This window comes from Cebus imitator, unplaced genomic scaffold (genome assembly GCF_001604975.1).
Source record: "Cebus imitator isolate Cc_AM_T3 unplaced genomic scaffold, Cebus_imitator-1.0 Scaffold77, whole genome shotgun sequence".
In the NCBI taxonomy this organism is placed as follows: Eukaryota; Metazoa; Chordata; class Mammalia; order Primates; family Cebidae; genus Cebus; species Cebus imitator.
This window is the reverse complement of record NW_016107392.1, coordinates 5,313,857-5,330,978: the sequence shown is the minus strand read 5'-3', so window position 1 is coordinate 5,330,978 and position 17,122 is coordinate 5,313,857. Positions and strand designations below refer to the sequence as shown.

The 17,122-nt window shown below is 36.8% G+C and overlaps 1 protein-coding gene across 1 annotated transcript in view; it reads right to left on the bottom strand.

Annotated features, from left to right (window-relative positions):
• COPG2 (COPI coat complex subunit gamma 2) overlaps nt 1-17,122 on the bottom strand; it is a 140,357-nt gene that overhangs the window by 89,486 nt on the left and 33,749 nt on the right. Inside the window, exons 6-7 of the mRNA XM_017532534.2 lie at nt 2,852-2,927; nt 723-815 (exon numbers count right to left, since the gene is read on the bottom strand). Of these exons, the coding sequence (XP_017388023.1) occupies nt 723-815; nt 2,852-2,927 (169 nt within the window). The remainder of the gene's footprint in view (nt 1-722; nt 816-2,851; nt 2,928-17,122) is intronic.

Genomic DNA, 17,122 nt, shown 5'->3' with positions numbered 1-17,122 from the left:
CACGTAGACAAAGGGCACCAGAAAAGGCAGAGGACAAAGAGACAAGTAGTAGAAGTCATAAATGCAGGTCATAAAGAAGATTTTAAATAAAAGGGCCCTAGGTTTATTCCCTGTCCCATACCCCATACTTACCCCTCTTTTATTATGTGTACAACATAACTTTCAAATTTCTAAAATCTTTCAAACATATGACAATTTTATGTTTTTAATTCTTCAATGATCCTCTAGATCAGCAATCTCCAACCTTTTTAGTACCAGGGATTGGTTTTATGGAAGACAATTTTTCCACTGACAGAGGGCGGGGGGATAGTTTTTGGATGAAACCATTCCACCTCAGATCATCAGGCATCAGCTACATTCTCATATAGAGTTGGCAATCTAGATCCCTCAGCAACCTAGATTCCTCACATGTGCAGCTCACAATAGAGCTTGCACTCCTATGAGAATCTAATGCCGCTGCTGATCTGATAGGGAGCAGAGCTCAGGCAGTAATTAATGTTGGCTTGCCTGCCGCTTACCTCCTGCTGTGCAGCCGTTCCTAACAGGCCACTGAAGCCCTGGGATGGGAACCCCATCTCTAGATAAAACAAACTTGGATAAAGTAATAGAGGTATATACGTATTTTTAACTGTCTCATTTGTGAGAGAATCATAGTGATACTTTGTTTTTGCAACCAGAAACTGTACCATCCATAAGAACTAGGAAGATGCTTGCCCACTTACTAGGGAAGATACCAGTGCTGAACTGGATACACTGGCAACTTTATCCACAATGGCCTGCTTCATGTATCTTTCGATGGCTTGCAACATTGTTCCCTAATAACATACAAAAAGAAAAAACTGTTGAGAAAAAACATTTTTATGCAAAATTACTATTAATGCTTCAAAATAATTTTCAAAAACCAATCATGTATTTGTTTCTGTGCAAATATTTAGAATGCAATAAAAGGTAATGCAGTAACAATATCTCAAAGGGTAGAACCCAAACAACTAAGTTGAAGCTTTAGGAAAGAATATTTAAGATTATATGTAAAGAAGAATAACTGTTCAATGATGAAATAAACTGTCTCAAAATGTAGAATCTCAGTTTGGAAGAAATGCACAAGTAAAGGCTGAACCGATCAGATATGTTATAAAGAAATTCCTATAGGCAGATGGAGCCTGCTTTTGAAGTTATGAAGATTCCTCTATGTGAAGGGCACATATTACACATAGATCCCAGAGTCCTAGAAATCAAATATAATATCTGATTATCTTAGATATATAAAGAATTAAATGTATAGCATACTACTATAGTGAGCCCTCAATGTGAAATCCTCTGGAAATATAGTACTTTGCCTGCTTTTGAAGTTATGAAGATTCCTCTATGTGAAGGGCACATATTACACACAGATCCCAGAGAGTCCTAGAAATCAAATGTAACCTCTGATTATCTTAGCTATATCAATAATTAAATGTATAGCATACTACTATAGTGAGCCCTCAATGTGAAATCCTCTGGAAATATAGTACTTTGCCTGCTTTTGAAGTTATGAAGATTCCTCTATGTGAAGGGCACATATTACACACAGATCCCAGAGAGTCCTAAAAATCAAATGTAATCTCTGATTATCTTAGCTATATCAATAATTAAATATATAGTATACTACTATAGTGAGCCCTCAACATGAAATCCTCTGGAAATGCAGTTCTTTTTAGCTTTAAGTGGGAAAAAGCACTGGGGAGGTGGTGGCAGATAAAGATGAGCAAAATGACTAAGAGCAATATTCAGATGAAAAAAAGAGTTTTATTGCTAGCACTAGCATGGTCACGTCTCACGCCGCTACCAATTTAAGGCTAAAAATAAATAAAAACAACCACAAGAAAACAATAGTGCAGCAAAAAATATTAAGGCATTTCTATTACTCCTTTTAAGATCCAGATTTACCAGATGTATAATGTGGTCCTGCTCAACTTTTAAAACTTGAGAAGGTTACAAACATACACCTAAAATAAAACCAAGCATGAGTATATAGCTATTATTCAATTTGCTTGGTAATGCCTGGCCTGCCCTTCCTTCTCAGAGTTTTCAGAAAGAGACAGCCTAACAACATGACCTCATCTCTCCAGATACAAGGAACTGGATCAACGTTAACCACCTGACTCAGACACAGGTGGATACAAGCTACTGGCCTACTGCTGGCTAATCAGATTCTCTCTCTTAAATATTTGAACGAGAGGGCCTGTGTCTCATACATGATGGATCACCACAGTAAATGGCCTGGCCAACATAGTGAAACCCCATCTCTACTAAAAATACAAAAATTATCCAGGTGTGGTGTGGGTGCCTGTAATCCCAGTACTTGGAAGGCTGAGGCAGGAGAATCACTTGAACCCGGGAGGCAGAGGTTGCAGTGAGCCAAGATCGCGCCACTGTACTCCAGCCTGGGCAAAAGAGCAAGACTTCAAAAAAGAAAAAAAAAATTTGCTGTTGAATTCTTAAAGCTGCCCAATTTCTTGCACTGGTCTAGTTGTAAGCTTTACCTCAAATTCTGAGAGATTTGTGTCCTATAATAAAGCTTTTTCTTTTCAGATAAATTTGAATGGGTTTTTGTTTCCTGCAAGCAATGTACCCTCACCACAACAGTTCAAGAGGGCAAATAAAGTGAGAAAATGGACTAACATAAATAAATGAAAGGAAAAAAATCTGAAGAAAAAAGAAAGCCTGGAGCCACAAAAGCCTTTCTGGTGATCATATTTCTCTAATACTGAAGATTCACAAAGTCAGACTAGGAAATCCTACTCAATCTACATGGCCACTCACAGATAAGCAGAGTGTTTCATTTGATAACTCAGTGAAACAGAGAACTTACATCAGTGATTCTGCAGAGAGCCCTGATGGCTGGGCCTCGGTATACATCTTCTTTTCCAGTCATGTCCTTAGTCAGACTAAGAAAAATCAAATTGGTTAACATCAGATCAATTAAAATCTCTCCCATGGAGTTTACCCCTAGCCAATTTCCAATTGTCCCATAATTATCTTAATGCAGCTACTGATTCAACAAATATTTATGGGGCATATTCTTTGTATATATGCTAAGACTACTGTGTAGAAAACTGTTCTAACTCAAGAATATAGCAATGAGCAAAATTAGCAAAAGGCAAAAGTCCTTTGCCTTCATGGAACTTACATTCTAGGAGGAAGAAAGATAATCACATAAACAAAACAACCCCTTCCCCATAATTTTAGATACTGATAATTGGCATAAAAAAATAAACTAAGGACAATGGAATAAAAAGCCCTAGTCTGACATATGCCCCAATCCTAAAATTCCATCAGACTAGACATAACTTTTGAAAAGAAATCAACAAAAATAATTAACTCATGACGTATCTCTCCTTGACATAGCTTTCTAAAATTATCAATGGCTTTAGATCTTCCTGCTGAGCTTCAAAAACAGGCAGAGGTGTGAACTGAGCTACAAAATTCCATGTCCAGGCTTTAGAGTGGTTTTTAACCTTTTACCCTCCCTTCTTTTGTGCCTCATGCATTTATACTACCCCTTAAACTGATTGTCAATCTCTTCACTTCCTCTCACATAATCCAAATTTACTTGCAACTCAACTCTTCTCACATAATTACTTGCAACTCTGACTCCATTAGGACACCAAGAGGAAAAAGTTTTGACTGATAGTCCTTCAATTTTTTTCTTTTTTCAATTAGAAAAGTAATTTCGCCAGATGCAGTAGCTCATGCTTGTAATCCCAGCACTTTGGGAGGTCAAGGTGGGAGGATCACTTGAGCCCAGGAGTTCGAGACCAACCTGGAAAACACGGCAAAATCCCATCTTTACAAAAAAATACAAAAATTAGCCTGGCGTGGCGGCATATGCCATATGCCTGTAGTCCCAGCTACTTGGGAGGCTGAGGTAAGAGGACTGCTTGAGTTTGGGGGGCAGAGGTTGCCGTAAGCTGAGATGGTGCCACTGCACTCCGGCCTGGGTGACAGAGTAAGACCCTATGTCAAAAAAAAAAAAAAAAAAAAAAGACATTTTGCTTAGAAGCATCCTGCACTTAAAACGTTTTGTAGCATGGGGATTTTTCCCTGATGCACTCTTTCTGGTTCTGTCAGATGCAAGCTTATTTTTCCATATTTCCAAGAAATTCTATGAACTAGCTGAACATTCAGTAATTTAAGTGGCAAGGGCTATGAATTTTCCTCTGAGCATAGCTTCATTTGAAGTAATAGGTTTTCATCATCAGATTTTAAAATATTCTGTAATTTCAATTTTCACTTACACACTGGCCCAAAAGTTGAGGTTTTTCTTTTTATTTTTCTATTTTGACATATCTGGGTACTATCTGTTCATTTTCTTCTCAAAAATAAATGTATCATCGATTGCATTGTAATGACAGGATAAGTCTCTATTTCCACTTTCTGGAATTAAGGAGTTTTCAGGAGCTGAATGTTGAATAATTTGTAAGTGTTCAATGAACATTTGTAAAGGTGACTTTTCTACTATAAAGGTAAGGTTTTCATAAGTAGTCATTAATCTGTGTCAAGTACATTATTCATATCCTTTACACCCTTAGGTTTTTCCTTCTTTTTATAACAAGGGCTGATACTATTTTGTTCCTATTTATATTTTTTGATTTTTGTACTTTGTATGTACTTTGATGCTACATTAATTAATAATAATTCATGACAGTTTCTCCTCATTTTGGATATTTATAAAGTACCTCATTTCTGTCTCATTCAAAACTTTTTGCATTTAATTCAATTTTCTAACATTAATACCTTCACCCAAGCCTCCTTTCAGCAGTGTTTGCCTTATACACTTTCACCCATCCTTTTATATTCAAATTGTGCTTCACCTTGTTTTATATACATCACAATATGTAGCACATATAGTTAGTTGTATTTTATTTTTAAACTAATCTGTATTTCTTTTAATAAGCAATGTTCGGTGTTAATTCTGTAAATTTGTGTTAGATCTCTATTTTTAATACTTCCTTTGTTTCCTATAAGACAGTGTCATCCAACAGAACTTTCTGCAATGATGAAAATTGTTCCACATCATTCAATATAGTAGCCACAAGCTACATGTGGCTAACAAGCCCTTGAAATACACCTAGCATGACTAATGAACTAAATTTTTAATTTTAGGTAACTTCAATTAATGTTCACTATAACCGCCACATGTATCTAATAGCTATCTTATTGGACAATACAGATGTAAGAATGTGTTTTGTTTTCCTAAGTGTATGTGTTTTCTTTCTGAAATCTGGGAGATTTACACTCTAATTTAGTTCTTTTTATGGCTGCCATAAAACTTCAGATAAAATAGTTAAGCTATAAAAACAAAATACAATAAATAAATAATGCACATAAGCTTTCTCCTCTCTCATCTGCCCTACCGTGTATCTCTAAATTTTTGTATTTTTTTGTATTATCATAGATTTGTATCTTGACTCACAATTCCTACAGTAGTTTAACCTTACTTCTATTACTGAATAAATTCAATGCTCACTGCTAATTCATTTCCTGTAACCCTTGTATTACAGAATTCACTCTTTTAACTTTTGGATTAATATAACTTCAATGTTTAATTTTACTTTTGAAGAAAAGCTCCTAAGTGTTATGGTCCCTGAATTCTTTCCAGTGTGGAAGTCTGCTTGTTGTCCCTGTACTTGAATGACAATTTGCTTAGCTGTATTATTCTGGTATCACATGTTCTTTTTCTTAAAATTTTGCAGACACTGTCCCCATTCTTTTCTGACACTGAAAACTGCCATGCATGGCTGAAGTCAGACTTGGTTTTTCTCGCTTTTAAATGACTAGCTTTTTCTGCCAGAAGTCTTAAAAATTATTTGTTTCTCTCCACAGTACAAGTTAACCAAGATGCATCTTGGTGTTAGTCATTCTGTTACAATTTTTTGTTTGAATACAGTATGCTATTTTAATACGTAGATACGTTTTTAAAAGTTCTTCTAATTTTTAATGTTTTCTTTATCTATAAATAGGGTTACTACTTCAGCAATGTCAAAAGTTTTGCCCCCTCATCTCTATTAAATGGCTTTAATCTTTTTCTTTTAGTTCAGCATTTCAATGAGTGTCTATTATATGTCAGACACTGTTCCAGACATTTAGGATACTTCAGTAAGCAAAAGAGACAAAGATTCCTGACCTCAACAAACATACATTCTGACAGGGAACAATCTAGTAAAAATTTCAGGCTTTGCAGGCTATGTGACCACCCCACAGCCACTCAATTTGGTTGCTGTAGCATCTGTAGCATAAAAGGAGCCATACACAATACCTACACAATCCTCTGGCTCATAGAGTGGAGCTGGGTGTCACAGGGGTTATTTCCAACTCTTGAAACCTAAAAGTCCACTTGATTACATTTAAAAATTGTCTGGTGCTAGTGACTCCTTTCTTTCCTCCCATCGTCTCCTTTTCCAAATGGGAATGTATATAATTGTTATTCTATGCCTACCCCACCACAGTATTTCGGGGACATATGACTTGTTTTCTAGTTTCACAGGTTCATAAACAAAGAGAAGAATTCTGTCTCAGGACAAATCATACCCAGAAACTCACCTATACTGGAGTTAGATGATTAGATGATGAGATTTGGGACTTTTGAGCTATGATATTTAAAGAGATTTTGGACCTGAGTTCATGCAATTGAGTTACGATATTTAATGAGACTTTGGACCTTAGTTCATGCAATTGGCTTAGATCTTGGAAGATGATTATAATATGGTGAATGTATTTTGCATGTAGGATGGATGTAAATCCTTAGGGACCAGATGGAAGCCTGTGGTAAGCTAAATAATGGACCCCAAAGACATCAAAGTCCTATTCTCTAGAACCTGTAAAGGTACCTTATGTGGCAAAAGGTACTTTGCAGATTTGATTAAGTTAAAGACACTGAGATGGGGAGAATAAATTGAATTATCTGGGTGAGCCCTAAATATAACCACAAGTATCCCCATAATAGCAAGGCAGAGGGAAACTTGACACAGGAAGTATATGTGACAATGAATCAAGAGACTGGAATGATTGGAGGGGGAGTTAGGATTCTAGGAATGCAGATAGCCTTAGGAAGCTAGAAAAGGCAAGAAAACAGATTTTCCCCTAGAGCTTACAAAAGGAACCAGCTCTGCCTATACTCTGATGTTAGCCGGGTGAAACTGATTTTAAACTTCTAGTCTCCAGAACTGTAAAATAATTTGTGTTGTTTTAAATCACCAGATTTGTTAGGTTACTAAGTTTGTGGTAACTTATTACAGCAGCACTGGGAAATTAATGCACAGGAATGGCATACTTATTCTGAAAGAGTGTTTGTAAATATTTTAGACTTTACAGGTTATATGACCTCCTCATAACTACTCAATTCTGTAGCTACAGCACAGTGGCAGTTATACACAATACAGTAAGAAATAGGTGTGGCTGTGTTCCAATATAACTTTATTTATGGCCAGGCATGGTGGCTCATGCCTGTAATCCCAGCATTTTGGGGGGTCAAGGTGGGCAGATCACTTGAGGTCAGGAGCTCAAGACCAGCCTGGCCAACATGGTGAAACACTGTCTCTACTAAAAACACAAAAAGTTAACTGGGCATGGTGATGCGCACCTGTAACCTCAGCTACTTGGGAGGCTGAGGCAAGAGAATCACTGGAACCTAGGAGGTGGAGGCTGCAGTGAGCCAAGATGATGCCACTGCATTCCAGCCTGGGAGACAGAGTGACATTCCATCTCAAATTAAAAACAAAAAACAAAAACACTTCATTTACATGGTTTTGGCCAAGGATCACAGTTTGCCAACCCAGGTTCTATACCTCTGTCACACCTTTAACTGTCCTGACAACAAAGGCTTGCATAAAGAGAGTTTATTTGGGAAGGTGTTCAGAGGGAGAAGTGAATAACAGGGAAATGAACAGGGAAGGATGTAAAAACAATATAAAGACCTTTTTTTGAGTGGGCCACTGGTGCTGGCAATTGGTTACTTAATGAGCAATCTTCTGAGGAGCCTTATGAAATACATCTCAGAACCACTAACTGTTAGCCCCTTGCTGAATGTTAACCCCAGAGTATTAACTCCCTCATACTTCTGAGGAGTACATGTGTGAACTGAAAGTGAATCTGAGTAGGCGAAAAACCCTCAGTGCATACTTGAAATAAGGCAATAACAATGCAAGTGAGCTGAGCCCCACACAGAAATGCTCATCATGCCACAGCTAGAATCAAAGTAAGGCCTAAGACCATGTTAAGTGGCTCAAAAGAAGCGTCCAATACAGTCTACCCTTTCCACCCCTCAAATTTGTTCATGTCCTCCATTAAGTCTAATCTATCATGGAGGCTTCAAGACGATAGCAGTCACTATTTCTACAAAAGACTAAAAGGAAGGTGAGTGGAACATGGTTCAATCCTTGCTGCTACAATAATTCCAAGGACATAATTGACATTAATCACCTCCTTCCTATAACCACCCATTCTACATTTCCCTCCCTGCTAGCTAGCACCTCATCTAGTTTTGGCTACTTATCCAGGAGCTGACTCACACCTTTATTCCAAAGGATGTGAGCCCTGTGTTGGGCGTACCCTGATTGAATCACTGGTTGTTCTCTATCCCTACCACCACTGTCAGAGCCAAGAAAGCATCAAAATATACTCCAGTGAATACCATGAAATCTAGACAGAGTGCTTTCTGCACCATTATACACCATTCCTGATAGGAATCAAGATCAATGACTTCTAGGAGGATGGTAGCACCCTTCCTTACCTTCACTAGAATGAAGAATCCAAAGTGACCTAACAGTGATCATTATTCCAAATATGCAAACTGAGTCAGTTTGTGGCCCTGGCTTCTCTGACATGGGAGTGTCAGCTGCCTGTGGTTGCCAAGGTGTCACTCAGACATAAATAATCCAGAAGTGTGGGGTATTTCTGTGCTAAAGATAATCCTCAACCAACCAGAATCAAGAGCTAATGAGTTAAATGCTTCTGTCCTTTTACTCCTGAAAAACACTGGACCCAGGAACTAGGGTCTTGAACCCACATTTAGGGTGCAGATGGGATGCTGTCTTGGTCCATTCCAGCTGTTATCACAAAATACCTTGTACTGGGTAATTTATAAAGAACAGAAATGTATTTGCTCATAGTTCTGGAGACTGGGAAGTTCAAGATCAAGGAGCCAGCAAATTTGGTGTCTGGTGCAGGTCCCATTCCTCACAGATGGTGCCATCTAGGCGTCCTCAGGTGGCAGAAGAGAGGAAGGCAGCTCTCCGAAGCCTCTTTTATAAGGGCATTAATCCCATTCATGAGGGCAGAGCCTTTATGATGTACTCAATCTCCTGAAGGCCTTACCTCTTAATACTACTGCATTAGGAATTAAGTTTCAACATGAATTGACAGGACAGAAACATTAAAACCATAGCAGATGCAGATTCTATAAGTGGGTTACTGTGCGTGAGGGTGAGAGGGGCCTGTCCTACTTCTATCTCTTGATTCCTGGACCTACATATTGTATTTATTGGTAATAGCACCATACACAGGCCATCAATCTAATGCATAGGCTGCATCCCAGAGGAAAATCCCCCAGCCTCACAGGGTCCCATCCCCAACCTAGTACCTTAGCTGAGCACTCAATATGTTTCCCGGGTGAAACATAATGTAGTAAAACTGTTGGATCTCATAGTCCTGAGTCCAGTGCCATGCTGTTTTTGCAATAAAATCAATAAAATAAATATTAAAATAAAAATAAATAAAATAAAATGGCAAGGTCATATGGGATTCCATTACAATAACCAAGAATAGCTATTTGTACCACAACTTGGACCTACTAAAAACCCCTTGCTCATTTTACATTTTATGTTGGTTTTGACGTGTAATTAAATTTTTTTTAAGTAGTAAAATTTATCAACCTTTTATTTTATCGCCTCTAAAATTTTGGTCATAATTAACAGAGCTTTTCTCTACAGTAAGGTTAAAGGGGAATACATCCATCTTTTCTTCTATTACATGCATGGTTTTATTTTTTAAAAATTTATATGCATTACTGATATGGAGTTTACTTATGTGTATGATAGGAAATATGAATCTAATTTTATCTTTTTCCAAGTGGTTATTTAATTGTTCTAGCATCATATATTAAAAGGTACATGTTTATCCCAACGACTAGAGATGCCACCTTATTAAACAGTATGCCACTACACGAAATTTCCCTATGTATTTGGGTCTCATTCTGTACTTTCTATTTGTATCAGATTGTATCTGAAAAACATAGATCAGTCTGACCAAGGTGACCACATTACAGACTCACCACACAATTTTATTCCACAGTCTATTGGTCTGTTCATGTGCCAGTACCACGCTGTTTAAACTGTACGGGTCTTAGACTTACTGACTAAGTAGGGCTAGCTTCCCCCTCCCACCCCATTCCTCACAGCTTTCCTTTTTCAGTGATTTCCCAGCTATTGTTATATTATTTTATCCACATGAACTTTAGCACCAACTTGCCTAACTCCATAATATGGTCTGTTGGTATTTTCACTGGGATTCCACTGAATTTATAAATTAGTTCAGGGAGGAGTAAAACTTTTCTCATGTTGAGTTGGCCTATTAATAAACAGGCAATAACTTTGGGCATGGTGATGCATGCTTAACGGTCCCAGCTACTCAGATGGCTGAGGTGGGAGGACCGCTTGAACCCAGGAGTCTGAGGACAGCCTGGGCAACATAATGAGACCCTGTCTCAAAGAAAAAAATTGAAAAAAAAAAAAAAATTTTTTTTCAAAAAACAAGATATCTTTACATTTGTTTAAGTATACTTTGAGTCTTTCAGGAGTATCTTAGTCTATTTGGGTTGCTACAACAAAATACTATAGACTAGGTTGCTTATAAACAGTAGACATTTGTTTCTCACAATTCTGGAGTCTAGGAAGTCCCAGATCAAGATACTGGCAAATCTGGTGTCTGGCAAGGTCCTGTTTCCTGGTTCAGAAGGCATCTCTTCCTGCTGTGGAAGAAACTAGCCAGCTCTCTGTAGTCTTTTCCTAAGGACACTAATCTCAATCCCAAAGGTTCCATCCTCGTGACCTAATCAGCCCCCCAAAGGCCTCACTTCCCAACACCATGAACTTGGAGGTTAGAAATTCAAAATATATATTTTGGGGGACATAAATATTCAGACAAGAGTAAGGGGCTTAACATTTTTTCTGTTTTGTACATTAATCATCAAATCTGTTCCTAAGTGTTTAATCTTTTTGATTGTTGTTGCAAATGGGGTTATGTCTACTATTATGTCCTCTATCTGCTGTTTCTATGAAAACAATTGATTAAAAAAATTTTTAATTTCAATAGTTTTTGGGGTACAGGTGGTTTTCGGTTACATGGATAAGTTCTTTAGTGGTGATTTCTGAAATTTTAGTGTACCTGTCACCCAAGCAGTGCACACTGTACCCAATACGTAGTCTTTTATCCCTCGCCTCCTCTGAACCTTCCCCTTCTGAGTCCCCAAAGTCCATTATGTCATTCTTATGCCTTTGTGTCCTTGTAGCTTAGCTCCCACTTATAAGTTAAAACATATGATATTTGGTTTTTCATTCAAGTCATTTGACTTAAAATAATGGTCTCCAGTTCCATCCAAGTTGCTGCAAAAGACATTCTTTTTTTCCTTTTTATGGCTATATTCCATGGTGTATACACACACCATTGTTTTATCCACTTGTTGACTGATGGGCACTTAAGTTGGTTCCATGTCTTTGCAATTGTGAATTGTGCTGCTATAAACATGCATGTGCATGTGTCTTTTTCATATGATGACTTCTTTTCCTTTGGGTAGATACCCAGTAACGGGATTGCTGGGTCGGATGGCAGGTCTACTTTTAGTTCTTTAAAGAATCTCTATACTGTTTTCCATAATGGTTGTACTAATTTATATTCCCATCATCAGTGTAAAAGTGTTCCCTTTTGACCACATCTACAACAACATCTCTTGTTTTTTGACTTTTTAATTATGGCCACTCTGGCAGAAATAAGGTGGTATCTCACTGTGGTTTTAATTTCCTTTTCCCAGATGATTAGAGATGCTGGACATTTTTCAATGTTTGTTGGCTGTTTGTATATATTCTTTTGAGAAATAAGACTACTGATTATTACACATGAATTTGATATTGTGCTATCCCACTAAATTCTTCTATTGTTTAAGTTCATTTTATCACGGACTATCTGGGGTTCCTAGGTATTCAATCACATTATCTAAAAACAGGTAGTTTTACTTCTTTGTTAACCCATTCTTATGCTTAAAATTGGTTTCTGTTGTCTAACTGCATGGCTAAATTCCTCTAGTAAAATATTGAATAGAGGTGAAGATACTGAACATCCTTGCCTTGGTTCCTGATTTTAGTGGAAATGCCTCTACTGTTTCCCCATTAAAAAAAAAAAAATAGGATCTTTTTTGAAAACCTGTGTTTGCCTAAGAAATTATCCACTCCACTTAGGTTTCAAATTTATTTCAGAAACTATAAATTTGTCTTAGATTTTTACATTTCTTCTGTTTCAATCATTATTTACCCCTTGTCATTTATTTTGCATACTTATGCTTTCTCCTTTTTTTCACCAACTTAGCTTATGGTTTATTTATTTTGTTAATTTTTTCAAAAACAGGATTTTAATAATTAGATGTGTTTTTCTATTTTTTCCTCATTAATTTCTGTTTTCATCTATATTAATTCCTATTATGTGCTTTATATTGAATTTCTTTGTTGTTCTTTAGTTGTTTTGAGTTAAGAATTTAATTCTTTTTTATTCTTTCTTTTTCATTGATAAAAGGTATTTACTGCAATGAGTTTTTCTTTGATCACAGTTTTAATTCACCATCTAGATCTTTTAAATTATTCTTAATTGACACAAAATTGTATATACTTATGGGTACCTTGTGATGTTTTGATACATACAATGTATAGTTATCAAATCAGGGTAATTAACATATCTATTTCCTCAAACATTTATTATTTCTTGTATTGAGAACATTCAAAATCCTCTCCATGAGCTATTTGAAAATACATAATAAATAATCATTAACTATAGTCATCCTGATTATAGTTTATGTGGTGATTCGCCTTTTTTCCCCCAAAATTCCGTTAAATTTAAGTTTGCTTTTCCTCTTTTATCCAGAAATAACAGATTTTAAAGTATTCTGATGGAAGGTTCTTTTCCTATCAACAAATTCTAGTTTTACTGTACTGTGATTAGAGATGTGGTTTATAATATTTCTACTTTGTGGGAATTATTGATGTTTTCTTTGTCCTCTAACAATGAATTTTTCTGAATGTGCTCAGGGTACTTCAGAATGTGTATTCTCTACTATAAAGGTGAAGCACTTGACATATCTACAAAAGATCTACTCTAGGTTACTTAGACTGTATATTCCCTATTTATTTATCTACTTTATCTCTCTTGGACTAAAAGTGAGCTAATAAAATACATTATTCATGTGTCTCTAGAGTATCTCTCTACATCTCCATGGTTTTTGCTTCATAAAGGTTGTTGTGGTAGTATCTCTTCATATATACCAGTAATATATTTCCACTGTCGATTGTGGCTTTAATCATTACAAAGTGTCCTTCTTTGTCACATTTAATGCTTTTAGCCTTGAGTTCCAGTTTGCCTGGCATCTACTTTACTTTGTTTCTGTTTCCATTTTCCCGTTAAAATTTTGTCTGTCCCTTTGTTTTCTGCCTCTCTGTATGACTTTAAGTGTGTCTCTTGCATACAGTATTGTTTTGTTTGTAAGCCAAACTGAATTTTTTTTTTTAGCATATGGATTAAGCCTATTCATGATTACTGTTATAACTGATACACTTGATTTTGGCTCTATCATAATAATCAATAAAGATAGGTATTATACTTACTGCTTCTGTCTCTAAGAGATACATATTCTTTGCCTTTATATTTTACATTTTGGTAGTTAGGAAGACTTGTGGTTTTTTTCCTCTGAATTCCTTTGTAATTAAACCCTTTTATGATGACCTTAGTCATCTCATTTTCTCATTTATTTTACTATGTCAGTATTAATAGGATTTTTCCCCAGTATTCTGTAGCACCCACCTGTTGACTGTACAACAAGGTTTTTCTATTTTACTCTTTTCCTATCCCTTCTTCTCCCATTTTTTCATCATAGTATTTCTTTGTCATATTATCATCAAATTCTTTGTCAGCATATAATATTTTTAAATTAGTCTTCCACACTCATTTCCACTGTTTTGCTCTCACATAAACATTTTTATATTTTAAAATGCTTACCATCAGTCTTTTCAATGAAGTTTTCCCAGATGTCATTTGACTGGATAAGGCTCATCCTCTAGAAAGTTCCTCAGAAAGAGCTAATGGGTACAGAATTCCCTACACTCCTGTATGTTGAAAACTGTTTTACCATAGCCTTAATATTTGGAAGACAGCTTCCTTAGATAAAATCAGTCACTCACACTTTCATTGGGTACTTTTAAAATACTCCTCCATTGTTGCCATACTTTGTATGTTGATATTTCAAAAGTCTGATGCTAGTTGAATCCTTTGCCCTTGAAGTTGTTTGATCTTTTTTTGTCTCAAAGCCTTAATAATTTTACTTTAAATTCTGATAGTTTCACTACAGTATGTCTCAGAGTTGATTATCCTAGGTTAATATTCCCAGTTACCTAATGGAACCTTTCAATCTGTAGAAGCGAGTCTCTTACTAGTTCTGGAAAGTTTTCCCGGATAATGGCTTTAAATATTAGATCTTGCTTTTCTTCTTCAGAGACTGAGAAGATGAACATTGTCCTTTGTTTCCCATCTTCCACTTCTACTACTTCCCTCCGACTCTCATTACTTCTTTCTTTGGGTCACTTTCATTGGTTGTTCTTTCTTTAGTGGCCTTTAGTAAATTTTCACTTGACTCTATTCTATCTTGTGCATCTCATATTACGTTTCATTTCTGAGGTAATTTTAAATTTTTCTTCCATTTCCTCCCTGAGTTCAAAGAACTCTTCATTTTTCCCTGTTTTTGGGTGTGTGAAATTCAAAATTGCTTTTCACATCAGCAATTGCTAATTTGAGCAAATTCATTTCTGTTTGGAGTGAAAACTTTACTATTTTCTGCTGCTTCATGTTTGGGAGGTTGGAGGATTGACTTGTGTGAAATTTTGTTTCCCAGTTTTCTGCAATCATTATAGACTTTTCTTTTGGTTCACTTTCAGTAATACTGGGATATTTTCAAGTTTCTTAGTTTAATGACACACTTTTCTTTGCCTAGGGAAATCCAGGGCTTTGGAGGGATATGTGTGTGTTTTATTGACAGTGAAAGGGTTAAAAGAACCTCAATTTTGTGGTTCTTAGTAACAGGGCAAGAGCATCACCATCTTGGACAAGCACTGCCATTTTAAAGTTCACCTTAATCAAAAACTGCCTAAATCCAAAGGGCATCAGCCTAATGGCTGAGGTCAGAATGAATCAAAAACTGCCTAAATCCAAAGGGCATCAGCCTAATGGCTAAGGTCAGAATGAATCAAAAACTGCCAAAATCCAAAGGGCATCAGCCTAATGGCTAAGGTCAGAATGAATCAAGAACTGCCTAAATCCAAAGGGTATCAGCCTAATGGCTAAGGTCAGAATGAATCAAGAACTGCCTAAATCCAAAGGGCATCAGCCTAATGGCTAAGGTCAGAATGAATCAAAAACTGCCAAAATCCAAAGGGTATCAGCCTAATGGCTAAGGTCAGAATGAATCAAAAACTGCCTAAATCCAAAGGGCATCAGCCTAATGGCTAAGGTCAGAATGATCACAAGCTACAAATGACATCCCCTACCAGAAACATTCCAATCATAAGATAAACCGCCCTCCCCCCGGGACCAGAGATATGCCAGCCCCAAGACAATCTCCCCTCTGGCCAGCGACATTCCAACACCACCATAAATTTCTCCCCTACACAGAAACATTCCAAACTGTGATAAGCTCTCTCACCCTAAAAATCCCTAAATAGTCTTAGTCTATAAGAGAGATGGCTCCTGATCAAAATTGGCCAGAAGCCCCTCTCAGGTTTATTCTCTAGAATAAACCTGTTTTTGACTGTTGAGTCACTTTTCATGTTTCTTTCCTCTTTAACTCTTACACTTGGGCCTTCAAGAACCCTAAATATCTACCTTTCCTTCTTTTTCCCTTTGACCACCTGATTGCCAAAAGTCACTTCTTTATTCTTTTTGCCTTTTTTTCTCTTGAAGAAGTATATATTTGGAACACTGTCCCTTTATGTTATGCTGGTCCTTTTAAATTACACTTGCCCTTTCATGTTGAGTATTTTCTCTTAAATTGTGTGTCTAGCCTTTTTTGTGTGTGACAGGGTCGCTCTGTTGCCAAAGCTGGAGTGCAGTGGCATGATACTGGCTCATGGCAACCTCTACCTCCCAGGCTCAAGCGATTCTCCCACCTCAGCCTCCTGAGTAGCTGTGACCACAGGCACACCCACCATGCCCAGGTAATTTATGTATTTTCTTTGTTTGGTAGAGACAGAGTTTCACCATGTTGCCCAGGCGTTTTCTACTGTGTTTAAATCTTTAAATCAAGCATACTTTGAAATCCCTTTCCTATAGTAAATGCTCTTATCTTCCCCATTAACTTTTTAGTATTTTCTGAATTACAATTGTGGAGTCCTAATTAAAGAAAAGAAGTCAGGGGGGCTGGACCAAGGAGAAACAAAAAGAGAATGCAGATAAGCTGTAACTCTGCCTTTCTTCATGGTCCAGGACACATGGCCCTCCTGCACAAATAACTCATAATCTTCCTATGCTCAACTTATCACTAGACCATCAGCTGATAGAAAAATGCAAGTTAGCTAACTGCAACCTTGGAGTTATCAGTACTGCACCAAGCCCTGTTCAGCACAGCATAGGCACCATCCTACAAAATCCCCAGCAAGCCTTTGTCTCTCTGAAGTCAGCTCTGCTCTTGCTGGCTGAGTCATTGTCCCCTAGCAACATGTTTTCACTTTTTAAAATAAATCTGTAATTGATCTTTAAACATACAAAATCTTCAAATTTATAACTAGGTAAATGTAAATTAGGACAACACCAACTAGATTTCTCAACTATTAGATGGTGA